This window comes from Chelonia mydas, chromosome 18 (assembly GCF_015237465.2).
Source record: "Chelonia mydas isolate rCheMyd1 chromosome 18, rCheMyd1.pri.v2, whole genome shotgun sequence".
Lineage (NCBI taxonomy): Eukaryota > Metazoa > Chordata > Testudines > Cheloniidae > Chelonia > Chelonia mydas.
This window is the reverse complement of record NC_051258.2, coordinates 2,278,379-2,290,918: the sequence shown is the minus strand read 5'-3', so window position 1 is coordinate 2,290,918 and position 12,540 is coordinate 2,278,379. Positions and strand designations below refer to the sequence as shown.

The 12,540-nt window shown below is 51.3% G+C and overlaps 1 protein-coding gene across 1 annotated transcript in view; it reads left to right on the top strand.

Moving 5' to 3' along the window:
• The first annotated feature begins 211 nt into the window (after window positions 1-211).
• Window positions 212-12,540, top strand: part of LOC102941601 (alpha-1,3-galactosyltransferase 2) — a 33,875-nt gene continuing 21,546 nt past the window's right edge. Inside the window, 2 exon segments of the mRNA XM_027833537.3 lie at window positions 212-371; window positions 934-1,135. Coding sequence (XP_027689338.3) covers window positions 212-371; window positions 934-1,135 — 362 coding nt within the window.

Below are 12,540 nucleotides of genomic sequence, written 5' to 3'. Positions count from 1 at the left end.
CTTCCATTCCGCCTACCAAGAAAGTGGAAAATAAATATTATTATTAAAAATAAATACTGCAAAGGGATTTGAATATCTGTACACCCACCCTCCTGCAGGGTTCCTGGCAGTGTCTGCTATCAATGAAAGGGCCAGGCAGGGCCAGGCCAGTGGTACACCCAAAAATAAAGATACCAAGAGGCTGGACTTGTTTGGCTGGAAAATGTATTCAATGGCCAGTCTGCAATTCCGGGCATCTCGCCATCAGGCCCTGCTAGACAGGTACAACGTCAACTTGTGGATCTCCATCAGCAAGTTCAAAGAGGGCCTTCCACAGGACCGAGCCCAGCAGTTCACCACCTTGGTGGACGAGGGCGAAGTGGTGGCGAGAGGTGCCCTCCAGATGGCCTGGGATGCTACGGACTTGGTTCCCAGGGTGGTCGCTTCCACGATAGTCACGAGGCACAGCTCTTGGTTGCAGTCCTCCGGACTGTCCCAGGAGATGCAGACTGTCCTTCCAGACCTCCCATTTGAGGAAGCAGGGCTCTTCTTGGAGCAATTGACACATGGCTCCACAGCCTTAAAGACTCCCATGCCACCCTCTGGTCCTTGGGCCTGCACACCCCTCAGCAGGCTAGAAAGCCATTCCATCCCCCACCTCCTCCGCCTCCGTAAAGGTCGTGGGGTCCCACCCGGTCCAGCTCCTAGAGAAAGAAGGAGAAAGACAAGGGGTTTAAGTGACGGCACCCTTCGTCATCCCACTCCTCTGCCCAGCCTGGCCCCTCTAGAGACCAGGGCAGCCAGAAATGGGCATTTTGAGGATGCGCCTGAGGATGACGCTTCAGCCACTCCCCAGGATCCACCCCTCTGCTTTTTCCTTGACTGTCTATGCCCTTTCCGGTCGGCCTGGTCTCAGCTGACCTTGGACCATTGCGTGCTCGACAATTTCTTCAGGCTATACCACTAGAGTGACCCACACGGCCAAGTGGAGGTGGTTTACGTACTGGTCCTCAAATAAAGGCATTCGGCCCAAGCGGGCTTCGCTGCAGTTAATCCTGGGCTGCCTTCTGCACTGCAAGCTCCAAGACCTGTCCCTGTCATCCATTAAGGTCCATCTGGCTGCTATTTCGGCTTTCCAACTGCCACTAGAGGGCAGGTTGGTTTTCGCCCACGACATGAGTGCCAGGTTCCTCAAGGGCCTCAAGCACCTCTACCCACATCTCCGGGACACAGTCCCTCCGTGGGACCTAAATCTTCTGTTATCCCGGCTCATGGCACCCCCCTTCGAGCCTCTGCCTTCCTGTTCTCTCCTCCTCCTTTCTTGGAAGGTTGTGTTCTTGGTCGCAATAACTTCAGCCTGCAGGGTCTCTGAGATTAGGGCACTTACCTCAGAACCACCCTCTACAGTCTTTTACAAGGACAAGGTCCAACTGCATCCAAACCCGGCCTTCCTGCTTAAGGTGGTCTCCCCGTTTCATAAGAGCCAGGACATAGATCTGCCCATCTTTTTGCCAAAGCCACATAAGTTGGAAGAGGAGCGTCAGCTGCATTCTGTAGCTGTCAGGAGGATGCTAGCCTTCTACATTGAACGGACTAAGCCATTCCACAAATCAACACAGCTGTTTGTCGCAGGGGCTGACAGGATGAAAAGTTTGTCCGGTGTCCACTCAAAGACTTTCTTCTTGGATCACAGCTTTCATTCGCTGCTGCTACTACCAGGCAAAGGTGCTACCTCCAGCGATTGTAATCACCCACTCAACCAGGGCACAAGCTTGGTCAGCAGCTTTCCTAGCCCAAGTGCTTACCCAGGACATCTGCAGGGCGGCCACCTGGTCCTCTGTCCACATATTCATGTCTCATTACGCGCTTACCCAGCAGGCCTGGGACGATGCTGGCTTCAGTAGAGCAGTACTGCAAGCCACTAGGCTGTGAACTCTGAGCCCACCTCCAAGGATACTGCTTGTGAGTCACCTAGAATGGTATGACATGAGCAAGCACTTGAAGAAGAAAAAACGGTTATCCACCTTTCGTAACTGTTGTACTTCGAGATGTGTTGCTCATATCCATTCCATTACCTGTCCTCCTGCCCCTTTGTCGGAGTTGCTGGCAAGAAGGAACTGAGAGGGTGTAGGGTCGGGGGTGCCTGATATACCGACACATGAGCACGGCACTCAAGGGGGCGCCACAGCTGACCCTACGGATACCCCTAAGGCAAAAATCTCTGATGGCTGCACAAATGGCTGCACACACCTAGAACAGAATGGACATCATGAGCAACACATCTCGAAGAACAACAGTTACGAAAGGCAGGCAACCGGTTTTTCCCCATCACCCCGCAGTGAGATTGTGGCCGGCATAGACAGCTGCCTCTCTCAATGACATGTTGGAGAATAAAAGTGTAAGCAGAGTCAGGATGAGCTCTACCCTGACATCTGGTGGTGAGTTGTGGCAGGTTGTGGAAAAGAACTTCAGGAGCTGATCTCATTTGCATAGGCACACCCACCCTGCCTAGATGGTCACTTTGGCTGCTGTGGGATCCTCAGTTTCTTTGTTATTGGGGCAGGAAAAATAAAGTGCTATTATCCTGATTATGTGAATCAAGGACAATGGAACTGTACTTGGCTTTTTGTTATGCTGGAGGGACTCACCATCACCTAAGTAGCACTTGCTAAGCAAGGGACATGGGTTCCAACCCTATGTGAAGGGGTTAGAGGTAGGTATTTGTACTTTGTGGTATGGGTCCCTTCTGAGGGTCCTAAATGCGCCTTCTCCTTTTTCCACTGTGTAATAGCAGAGCTAATTTTGATTCTATTAGGAGTCTAGTTACAGATTGCAGAGCTGAATTCACTTTGGGCTAATGGTGCTCCAGCACTGTGGCTCCCATACTATGAACTGAAATCACTGAGTACTGTGTTAAGTAGCAGGGAGCCTGAAGGTATATTGGTGAGCAGCTTGCAGGATGGCTACTGGAGAGGAGCAGCTGGTGGTGAAGGCTGCAGCAGAAACCCACTGAGAGGCAGGGCAGTTGGCTGTTGGAGCATGTAAGGTGCCCCTTTACTCCCGCACCCCATTTCTACACAGGCTGGGGGGTTAAAACTCTGCAGATGAACTTTTGAACTCTGGACTCACCAAGGACAGAGACTTTTGGGTTGTTGGACTTTTGGGACTTTGGGTGACTTTTGGGTTGCTGGACTCAAGAACCAAAGGGAAAGGACACGGCCCAATTTGCTTGGGGTGGGTTTTTGCTCATGGTTTGTGTTATGAATCCTGTTGGTGGTGTTTCCCCAACATAATGCCACATTGTTTCTCTCTGTTATTAAAAGGCTTTTGCTACACTCAGACTCTGTGCCTGCGAGAGGGGAAGTATTGCCTCCTGGAGGTGTCCGGGGGCGGGGGTGGTATATATTTGTCCCAGGTGGGGGCTTGAGCTGGTCTTGCATTGTGTTATTGGAACAGAACCCCTAGATACTGAACAAACCAACCTTCCACACAAACTTCCTCGTGGCTGGTATTTACTAAAACTAGACAAGCCATTTACAACACACACTTTGCTTCTCTACAAAAGAAAAAGGACACTAAACTTTCTAAACTACTACAGCCTAAAAGGGGCCACAGCAATGGTTCCCTCAACCCACCCAGCAATATTGTTAACCTATCCAACTATACTCTCAGCCCAGCAGAAGCAGCTGTCCTATCTCGGGGCCTCTCCTTCTGCCCCTCCACCCCCTCGAACATGATACAGTTCTGTGGTGACCTAGAATCCTATTTTCGACGTCTCCGACTCAAGGAATATTTCCAAAATACCTCTGAACAACATAATGATCCACAGAGGCCTGCCTACCAACATTACAAAAAGAAGGATTCTAGGTGGACTCCTCCTGAAGGTCGAAACAGCAGACTGGACTTCTACATAGAGTGCTTCCGCCGACGTGCACGGGCTGAAATTGTGGAAAAGCAGCATCACTTGCCCCATAACCTCAGCCGTGCAGAACATAATGCCATCCACAGCCTCAGAAACAACTCTGACATCATAATCAAAAAGGCTGACAAAGGAGGTGCTGTTGTCATCATGAATAGGTCGGAATATGAACAAGAGGCTGCTCGGCAGCTCTCCAACACCACTTTCTACAAGCCATTACCCTCTGATCCCACTGAGAGTTACCAAAAGCATCTACAGCATTTGCTCAAGAAACTTCCTGAAAAAGCACAAGATCAAATCCGCACAGATACACCCCTGGAACCCCGACCTGGGATATTCTATCTACTACCCAAGATCCATAAACCTGGAAATCCTGGGCGCCCCATCATCTCAGGCATTGGCACCCTGACAGCAGGATTGTCCAGCTATGTAGACTCACTCCTCAGGCCCTACGCTACCAGCACTCCCAGCTACCTTCGAGACACCACTGACTTCCTGAGGAAACTACAATCCATTGGTGATCTTCCTGATAACACCATCCTGGCCACTATGGATGCAGAAGCCCTCTACACCAACATTCCACACAAAGATGGACTACAAGCCATCAAGAACACTATCCCCGATAATGTCACGGCTAACCTGGTGGCTGAACTTTGTGACTTTGTCCTTACCCATAACTATTTTACATTTGGGGACAATGTATACCTTCAGATCAGCGGCACTGCTATGGGTACCCGCATGGCCCCACAGTATGCCAACATTTTTATGGCTGATTTAGAACAACGCTTCCTCAGCTCTCGTCCCCTAACGCCCCTACTTTACTTGCGCTATATTGATGACATCTTCATCATCTGGACCCATGGAAAAGAAGCCCTTGAGGAATTCCACCATAATTTCAACAATTTCCATCCCACCATCAACCTCAGCCTGGTCCAGTCTACACAAGAGATCCACTTCCTGGACACTACAGTGCTAATAAGCGATGGTCACATAAACACCACCCTATACCGGAAACCTACTGACCGCTATTCCTACCTACATGCCTCCAGCTTTCACCCTGACCACACCACACGATCCATCGTCTACAGCCAAGCTCTGCGATACAACCGCATTTGCTCCAACCCCTCAGACAGAGACAAACACCTACAAGATCTCTATCAAGCATTCTTACAACTACAATACCCACCTGCGGAAGTGAAGAAACAGATTGATAGAGCCAGAAGAGTTCCCAGAAGTCACCTACTACAGGACAGGCCTAACAAAGAAAATAACAGAACGCCACTAGCTGTCACCTTCAGCCCCCAACTAAACCCCCTCCAACGCATTATTAAGGATCTACAACCTATCCTGAAGGATGACCCAACACTCTCACAAATCTTGGGAGAAAGGCCAGTCCTTGCCTACAGACAGCCCCCCAACCTGAAGCGAATACTCACCAACAACCACATACCACACAACAGAACCACTAACCCAGGAACCTATCCTTGCAACAAAGCCCGTTGCCAACTGTGCCCACATATCTATTCAGGGGACACCATCACAGGGCCTAACAACATCAGCCACACTATCAGAGGCTCGTTCACCTGCACATCCACCAATGTGATATATGCCATCATGTGCCAGCAATGCCCCTCTGCCATGTACATTGGTCAAACTGGACAGTCTCTACGTAAAAGAATAAATGGACACAAATCAGATGTTAAGAATTATAACATTCATAAACCAGTCGGAGAACACTTCAATCTCTCTGGTCACGCAATCACAGACATGAGGGTCGCTATCTTAAAGCAAAAAAACTTCAAATCCAGACTCCAGCGAGAAACTGCTGAATTGGAATTCATTTGCAAATTGGATACTATTAATTTGGGCTTGAATAGAGACTGGGAGTGGCTAAGTCATTATGCAAGGTAGCCTATCTCCCTTGTTTTTTTTCCTACAAACCCCCCCCAAGACGTTCTGGTTAAACTTGGATTTATGCTGGAAATGGCCCACCTTGATTGCTGTGCACATTGTAAGGAGAGTGGTCAGTGTGGATGAGCTATTGCCAGCAGGAGAGTGAGTTTGTGTGTGTGGTTTTTGGAGGGGTGTGTGTGGGGGGGGGTGAGAAAACCTGGATTAGTGCTGGAAATGACCCACCTTGATTATCATGCGCATTATAAAGAGAGGTTTCAAAGAGGGATGGGCTATTACCAGCAGGAGAGTGAGTTTGTATGTGTGTGGGGGGGGGGAAAGGGTGAGAAAACCTGGATTTGTGCTGGAAATGGCCCTACTTGATGATCACTTTAGATAAGCTGTTACCAGCAGGAGAGTGGGGTGGGAGGAAGTTTTGTTTCATGGTCTCTGTGTGTATATAATGTCTTCTGCAGTTTCCACGATATGCTATGCATCCGATGAAGTGAGCTGTAGCTCACGAAAGCTCATGCTCAAATAAACTGGTTAGTCTCTAAGGTGCCACAAGTCCTCCTTTTCTTTTTACGAATACAGACTAACACGGCTGTTACTCTGAAACCTGTAGATACTGAACCTGGCCCTTGTTGCTGCCAACTCTGATGGGCAGAAGGATTACAAAAGGAACCCCAAGAATAAACAAAGACTGACTTTGGCACTGAGGTGGATTATCCAGCTATTGAATTACCACAATAGCATCTGACTCTGTATAAGCAGAATCTGCCCTTTCTCTGCCCTTTATATGAGGGAGACGACAGCCATTTTGGGAGGGGAGGTTGTAAGATTTCTGGTTTTTACCTTTTGTACAGTGATTTTATTTTTTGAAGAAGAGTTTTGATTGTTGTTTGCTTCCCAGTACAATATTAGGTTTGGCTTCTACCTGGTCATTTCTCCTGCTGAATCCTGCCAAGCAAATTGTGATTATGCCCCCTTAAAGGTGAAGAATTATAGCTGCAGGGCTTGTTCGTATAAGGCCAATGTGGGAGGTAAGTTGCTGCCCTCACTGGGGATTTGGCTCCTTTGCCCCCCCTTTAACCTTTTTAATCCCCAGCGAGGGTAGCAGCTTCAGTAGGAGCCAAGGAGCCCTCAGCGCCCTGCTCACCTGCTGCCCCATCAGAGTCCAAGTGCTGCGGAGCCTGCTCCAGCCGGGAAACTGGGCCCGCGATCCTGCGGGGGCCTGAGCACTGTGGGCTCTGGATGGACACTGCTGGGCCGGATCCTGCAGGGGTCGGGAGGGACCTGATACCGCTGGGCCCAATCCTGCAGGCCACCCCATTTTTTTCACCCCTGGCAGCTCTGCGCCCTGGGCAGCTGCCCCACTCACCCCACCCTAGTTATGACCCTGCTGGCATGCAGCCAGCTACACTCCTTTGCCACGCCACCTCATGGTGACTTCACACACTGGAGTCACATACATGCTTCCAGGCGGTCCCATGCAGCAGCCCAGGACGCCACGATCTCTGAGTGGCTCGCAGACCTACTGGAGGAGAGGGAGCACGTGGGGGCCCTGGCCCAGTACTGCAGCAAAGCAAAGGGATAACGCCAGCAAGCAACAACCCCAGACCCTCCAGCAATGGTCCCGATACCTACGCCTGTCGTGGAGAGCTGGGCTGCGAGACCACCGCTGAACCTGGTGTGTTCTGGACAGCACCTCCAGCAGTCAGCAACCACTGACCTTGGGCAGGAGATCGCCCTGGTCTGCCAGGAGGTCTTCAGCGTTCAAGGCAGGGCAGAGACAGTCCCCTGAGCCCAGGTGGAGATTCAGTCTGACAGCACACACCTCTGCCAGGCAGGATTAGGGGCTGGATCACAATCCCACTAAATTAAACCACCATCAGGGCACCCCCATGTGGGGTAGATGTGAGCTGGGAGCTGCTCTTCACCTGCTCAGTTTTTATCACCTCCCTCTGATTCCCCGCCCCCGCAGCCCAGCTGGCCCTAGAGTGCTCAAAATGGCATTCTCACTAGAGGATTTACTCTCCAGAGTTTCAGAGTAGCAGCCGTGTTAGTCTGTATTCGCAAAAAGAAAAGGAGGACTTGTGGCACCTTAGAGACTAACAAATTTATAGGAGCATAAGCTTTCGTCACTTCATCGGATGCATTCATCCAATGAAGTGAGCTGTAGCTCACGAAAGCTCATGCTCAAATAAATTTGTTAGTCTCTAAGGTGCCACAAGTCCTCCTGTTCTTTTCACTCTCCAGAGTGTTTGCTTCTCTGAAATATCAAATCCCACAATCATCTGCAAACGTGCCACCCCGTCCCCTGCTGTTTAATGCCACCTTCCCTCCTGGTCAATGGCCGTGCCACCCTCTGCCCCCTCCACCCAAGATGGCATCACCCTGGGGGATAAAAATCAAATGCATTATCTGGCAGGAATGTTTACTGTAGCAGCACGTGCAGAAAGCAAAAGGAAAAGGAAAAGTGCCCTGCCTCATAGTGTGGTCAGTGTCTGAGTGTTTAGCTGCTTTTACAGTTTACGGGGTAAATTGCCCAAATTTGGCTACAGACACATGTCAAATGCAAACTGATTCTAAGATATCTGTGGCTATTTTTACTCCCACCCTGTGGATTCAGAACAATTACTGCAAAAGTCTATTTATTTTGCAGTGTACTTTGTACTGACCTGATGGTGAAAGAAAGGAGAACTTAAGGCAAAGAGAGTGCACTATTCTGGTGCACACATTGCAAGGCAGATTTCTTGGGGATGCCCATATAGATAAAATCAGAGAACCAGAGGGTTAGCAGGGACGGCAAAGGTCATCTAACCTACCCCCCTGCCAAGATGCAGGATTTCTTGCATCTAAGGCCTTGTCTACACAACAAAGTTTTGTAGACAAAGTTAGCACTGGAAATGTACCCCTGGAAATGCTCTTCCTGCCAATAAAACCACCTCCCCAAGCAGCATAGAGCTTTTTGTGACGTAATTAGAGCAATGCTCACTGCAATCCCCAGGGGAAGCCTGTTACTGTAAAAGTCCTTCTCTCTCCCAGGGCCAAGCCGCAGGCTCCTCTCCCCTGAGACTGCTCACCGCAGTCCCCGGGGGACCCCATTACTGCACAGTCCTTCTCGCTGGTCACACACTCGCAGGGGTTAACCGTCCCCCGAAACCGCTCCTCTCTGAGCCTTCAGCACACCTGGTCCTCGTCAATCCCCTTTCGTTTTACTGCTCCCCAGTCACTTACTGCAGGAAGTGCCATCCACGGGGTGCAGTACATCCCACCGCTATCACCAGTTGTCACGGAGTCCCTGGGCGATGCTCTGGAACTGCTCCCCATAAAGCCAGTCAGGACTCTGGGGAAGTCTCCTTTCTGTGAGCAGCCTGTCTGCAGGGCACACAGCTCACACAGCTACCACCTTCCTGGGTCTGACCTCAGAGCATTCAGCATCCTCTGCCCCTCAGTGTGCTTCCCACAGTGAGTCCGCTCAGGCGGGGCTTCTGGGGAAGCCAGGGGGTCCTGCCCCCCAACTCCGCAGTCAGACGTGACTCTCAGCCAGCCAGTAAAACAGAGGTTTATTAGACGACAGGAACACGGTCTAAAACAGAGTTTGTAGGTTCAGAGAACTGGACCGCTCAGCTGGGTCCATTCTGGGGGGCAGTGAGCCAGACAACCAGGTCTGCCCTTCACTCCATGTCTCCAGCCAGCCCCAAACTGAAACTCCCTCCAGCCCCTCCTCCTCTGGGCTTTGTCCCTTTCCCGGGCCAGGAGGGCACCTGATTCCTTTGTTCTCCAGCCCTTTAGCTCTCACCTCGCAGGGGGGAAGGGCCAGGCCATCAGTTGCCAGGAAACAGGGTGTTGGCCATTCTCTCTGTCCAGACTCCTGCACACACCTGCCCTCTAGGGCTCTGCAACGATCATACACCCTTATCCCACCACCTAGATACTTAAGAACTGCCTAGGGGAAACTGAGGCACCCCCACACTATTCGGAGGAAACATTAAGAACAGTCCCGCTTCGTCACACCCCCCTCCACCACTATGAGCCCCATGGATACTTCAGGGGGACTGGAGGCAGCGGCCAGGGGAGTCAACCCTGGTGACGAAGTGGTGGATGAGGAAGTGGAGCTGGAGCACACTATGGAGCACAAAGCAGGGTCATCTGGTGGTGCAGCGAGTCAGGGCCTCTCTTCACTCTGGAGGGGTCTAGCCAGTCCCAGCGCTCCAGCTCTGGTGCACAGGAAGCAGGACGGGATCTCCGGTAAGTGCTCATTTTGCTTTCATACTGGATGGTGAGAGGAGGTTGAGCTCTCATGTACTTTGTTATGTGGTAGAGGAGGGATAAGGGACAGAAATTAACAACAGAGCCTGTTCATCTACACAGTGGGGCCACAGCAGCAAAGTTCATTAATGTATATGGGGAAGTCTCTTGAATCTTCCATAGTGATCTCTAGGAAACCTTCCTGTAGGTATTCTGCAATCATCTGCTGAAGGTTTCTTGGCAGAGCTGTCTTGTTTCTTCCCCCACTGTAGGAACCTTTGCAAGAGCAACGACTATGGATGCGCTCAGCCAACACAAGGAGCATTGTGTGGACACGCTTTCCTGCTGTTAGTAGAGTGACATGATCGTTGACAAAACTTATGTCGACCTAACCCTGTAGTGTAGACTTGGCCTAAATGCCATCCAAGACAGATGGCTGTCCAGCCCCCTTTTGTAGGTAATTGGCCCTTCCACTTCTGCACCAGCTGTGGGGGCATCATCCTGGCGAATAGCAGCATGGCATAGCTCCCCAGTTAGCCACAGCCTTTTTGAACAGCACACTTCTCTGCCTCTTGATGACACCTGAGGGTAAACTCCTCCAGTGTGAGCTGTGCACATGCAGTCATTCACCTGCCCTCTGCTCCCCCCATTCACCTCTCCGCCAGCCCACCACCACCACAGCATAGGCGCAGGGGCCAACAGAACAAGGAAGTAAGGTGGAAAACGTCTGATGATCGTCACGCTCTACCTACACAGATCTGCTTGCTTCCTCTTCGGAGCCTGATAAAGTGATTGCCACAGACATCAGTCACCATGCAGCACTTCCTGTGCAGGTCTGTGTTAGTCTGAAGGTACAGAGCACTCCAGAGACAGCATATTAAAAACAGTAAAAGCACCTCCACGCATGCCAATAAACTCACCTAAAAGGGATCTAATTGTCTAACAGCTGCAAAGCTAATCATGCTGAGTCTGCCTAACTTCACCTCTACACTTCTGCATCATTTGACAAGTTTGCCCCCCCTTTCCAAAGGCCTTTGAACTGCCTGGCAGTCCTTCAGGCTCCCAGAACTCCAGCCACCCCGCTGCCCACCCCATCCCAGCATGCCCCGGGTGGCATATAAGAATTGGGTAGTGTCCCCTTTAAATAGTTGTGAGTTCTTTAGTGGTGCTGCCTGTGTTGTGTGGTTAGACCCCTGCTGCAGCAGTGTGTGTAGCTGGGCCTTCCACTTATCATTAATGAACACAGTGGTTTGGACCATGCCATGCCTGGGTGGTTCCTGCATATTATGTTTGTTGTAAAGAGCAGAGGAGCTGACACCCCTAAGCAGGGCTGATGAGAGGCAGGGAAAGAGGAACTGCTTTACTGGGGCCCAGAGCTCAAACATCTGTAACGTTTGTGTAAATAAAGTCATGGGAGAGGGTGGGGGTCCCAGCGAATATGATGTCCCGGGTCCCCAAATTCCTCTTGGCAGGCTGCCCTTAACCAGACATGCCTGCATCCTGGGGCTTGGCAAACACAGCACCCTGGGTTGAAGCGGTGGTTTCTCTCAGCAAGGGGGCGCTTCCCCCATCAGAGCTGTCTGTGGCAGGCACAAGTTGAGTGTGAATTAGGGGGAGGGCTGGTCTCTCAGCACCAAAGTTTCTCTGGGGCAAAGTGGGAGGCTTTGGCTGGCAGTTGTCTGGGAACTTAATGGGATTTTGCTGGCCAGGCAGCTTCTGTGACTCTTGTCCCCGCTCCGCTTGCCAGGAGCTCTGCCCCTCCCTCCCTGACGAGGACTTGGCCTTAGGGGTCCGTGCAGGGGTGGCCCATGGGCTAGCTCACTGTCACTCACCATATCAGCTGGTGCAAACTGGAGCTACGTGTCTCCTCCATGAGTCAGGCTGCCAGGAGCACATGGGCCCTGGGCTCCATTCCCTCCCCTGGCTCCCAATCCGCTTCATCTGCCAGTGCCAGGCCTTAGTCTGGGTCTTCCAAGCAATGAATAGGTCAGGTCCCAGCTGCAGCCAGGCTCACGGCTCCATCCAGGAAACTGCCTTGACAGGACAGGGCGAGATCCAGGAGAGCCGCAGCCAAAGTGTTCCTGGCAGAGAAGAGCCAGCTGCAGAGCGCCCTGCCTGGGAGGTTAGCTCAGCCCAGCGTCTGACCACACTGAGGACATGCCGAGCTGCTGAGGCCTTTCCAGGCACACCCAATGCCAAGGCTCTGTAAGAGGCTGATAGATGGTTAACCAATTGCTGTAGATTGTGATGGAGTCCAATGGTTCAATATGTTGCTTATAAGCATGGCTCAAAGCCGTCCAAACATCTGCGGCTACTATGCTTCTAACTGGCTAGAACACAGACTGCGCCAGGCCATGACCTGCTTCCAACAGCTAGTCATTGGTTATTAACCCTTGACAAGGCTTTTATCAACAGGACTTGACCGTAGTGTGAGCGCTTCTCTCCCTATACCCAGAACAGCATCACACAATCAGCTGCCCCTTTCCTCCTCCCCAGTC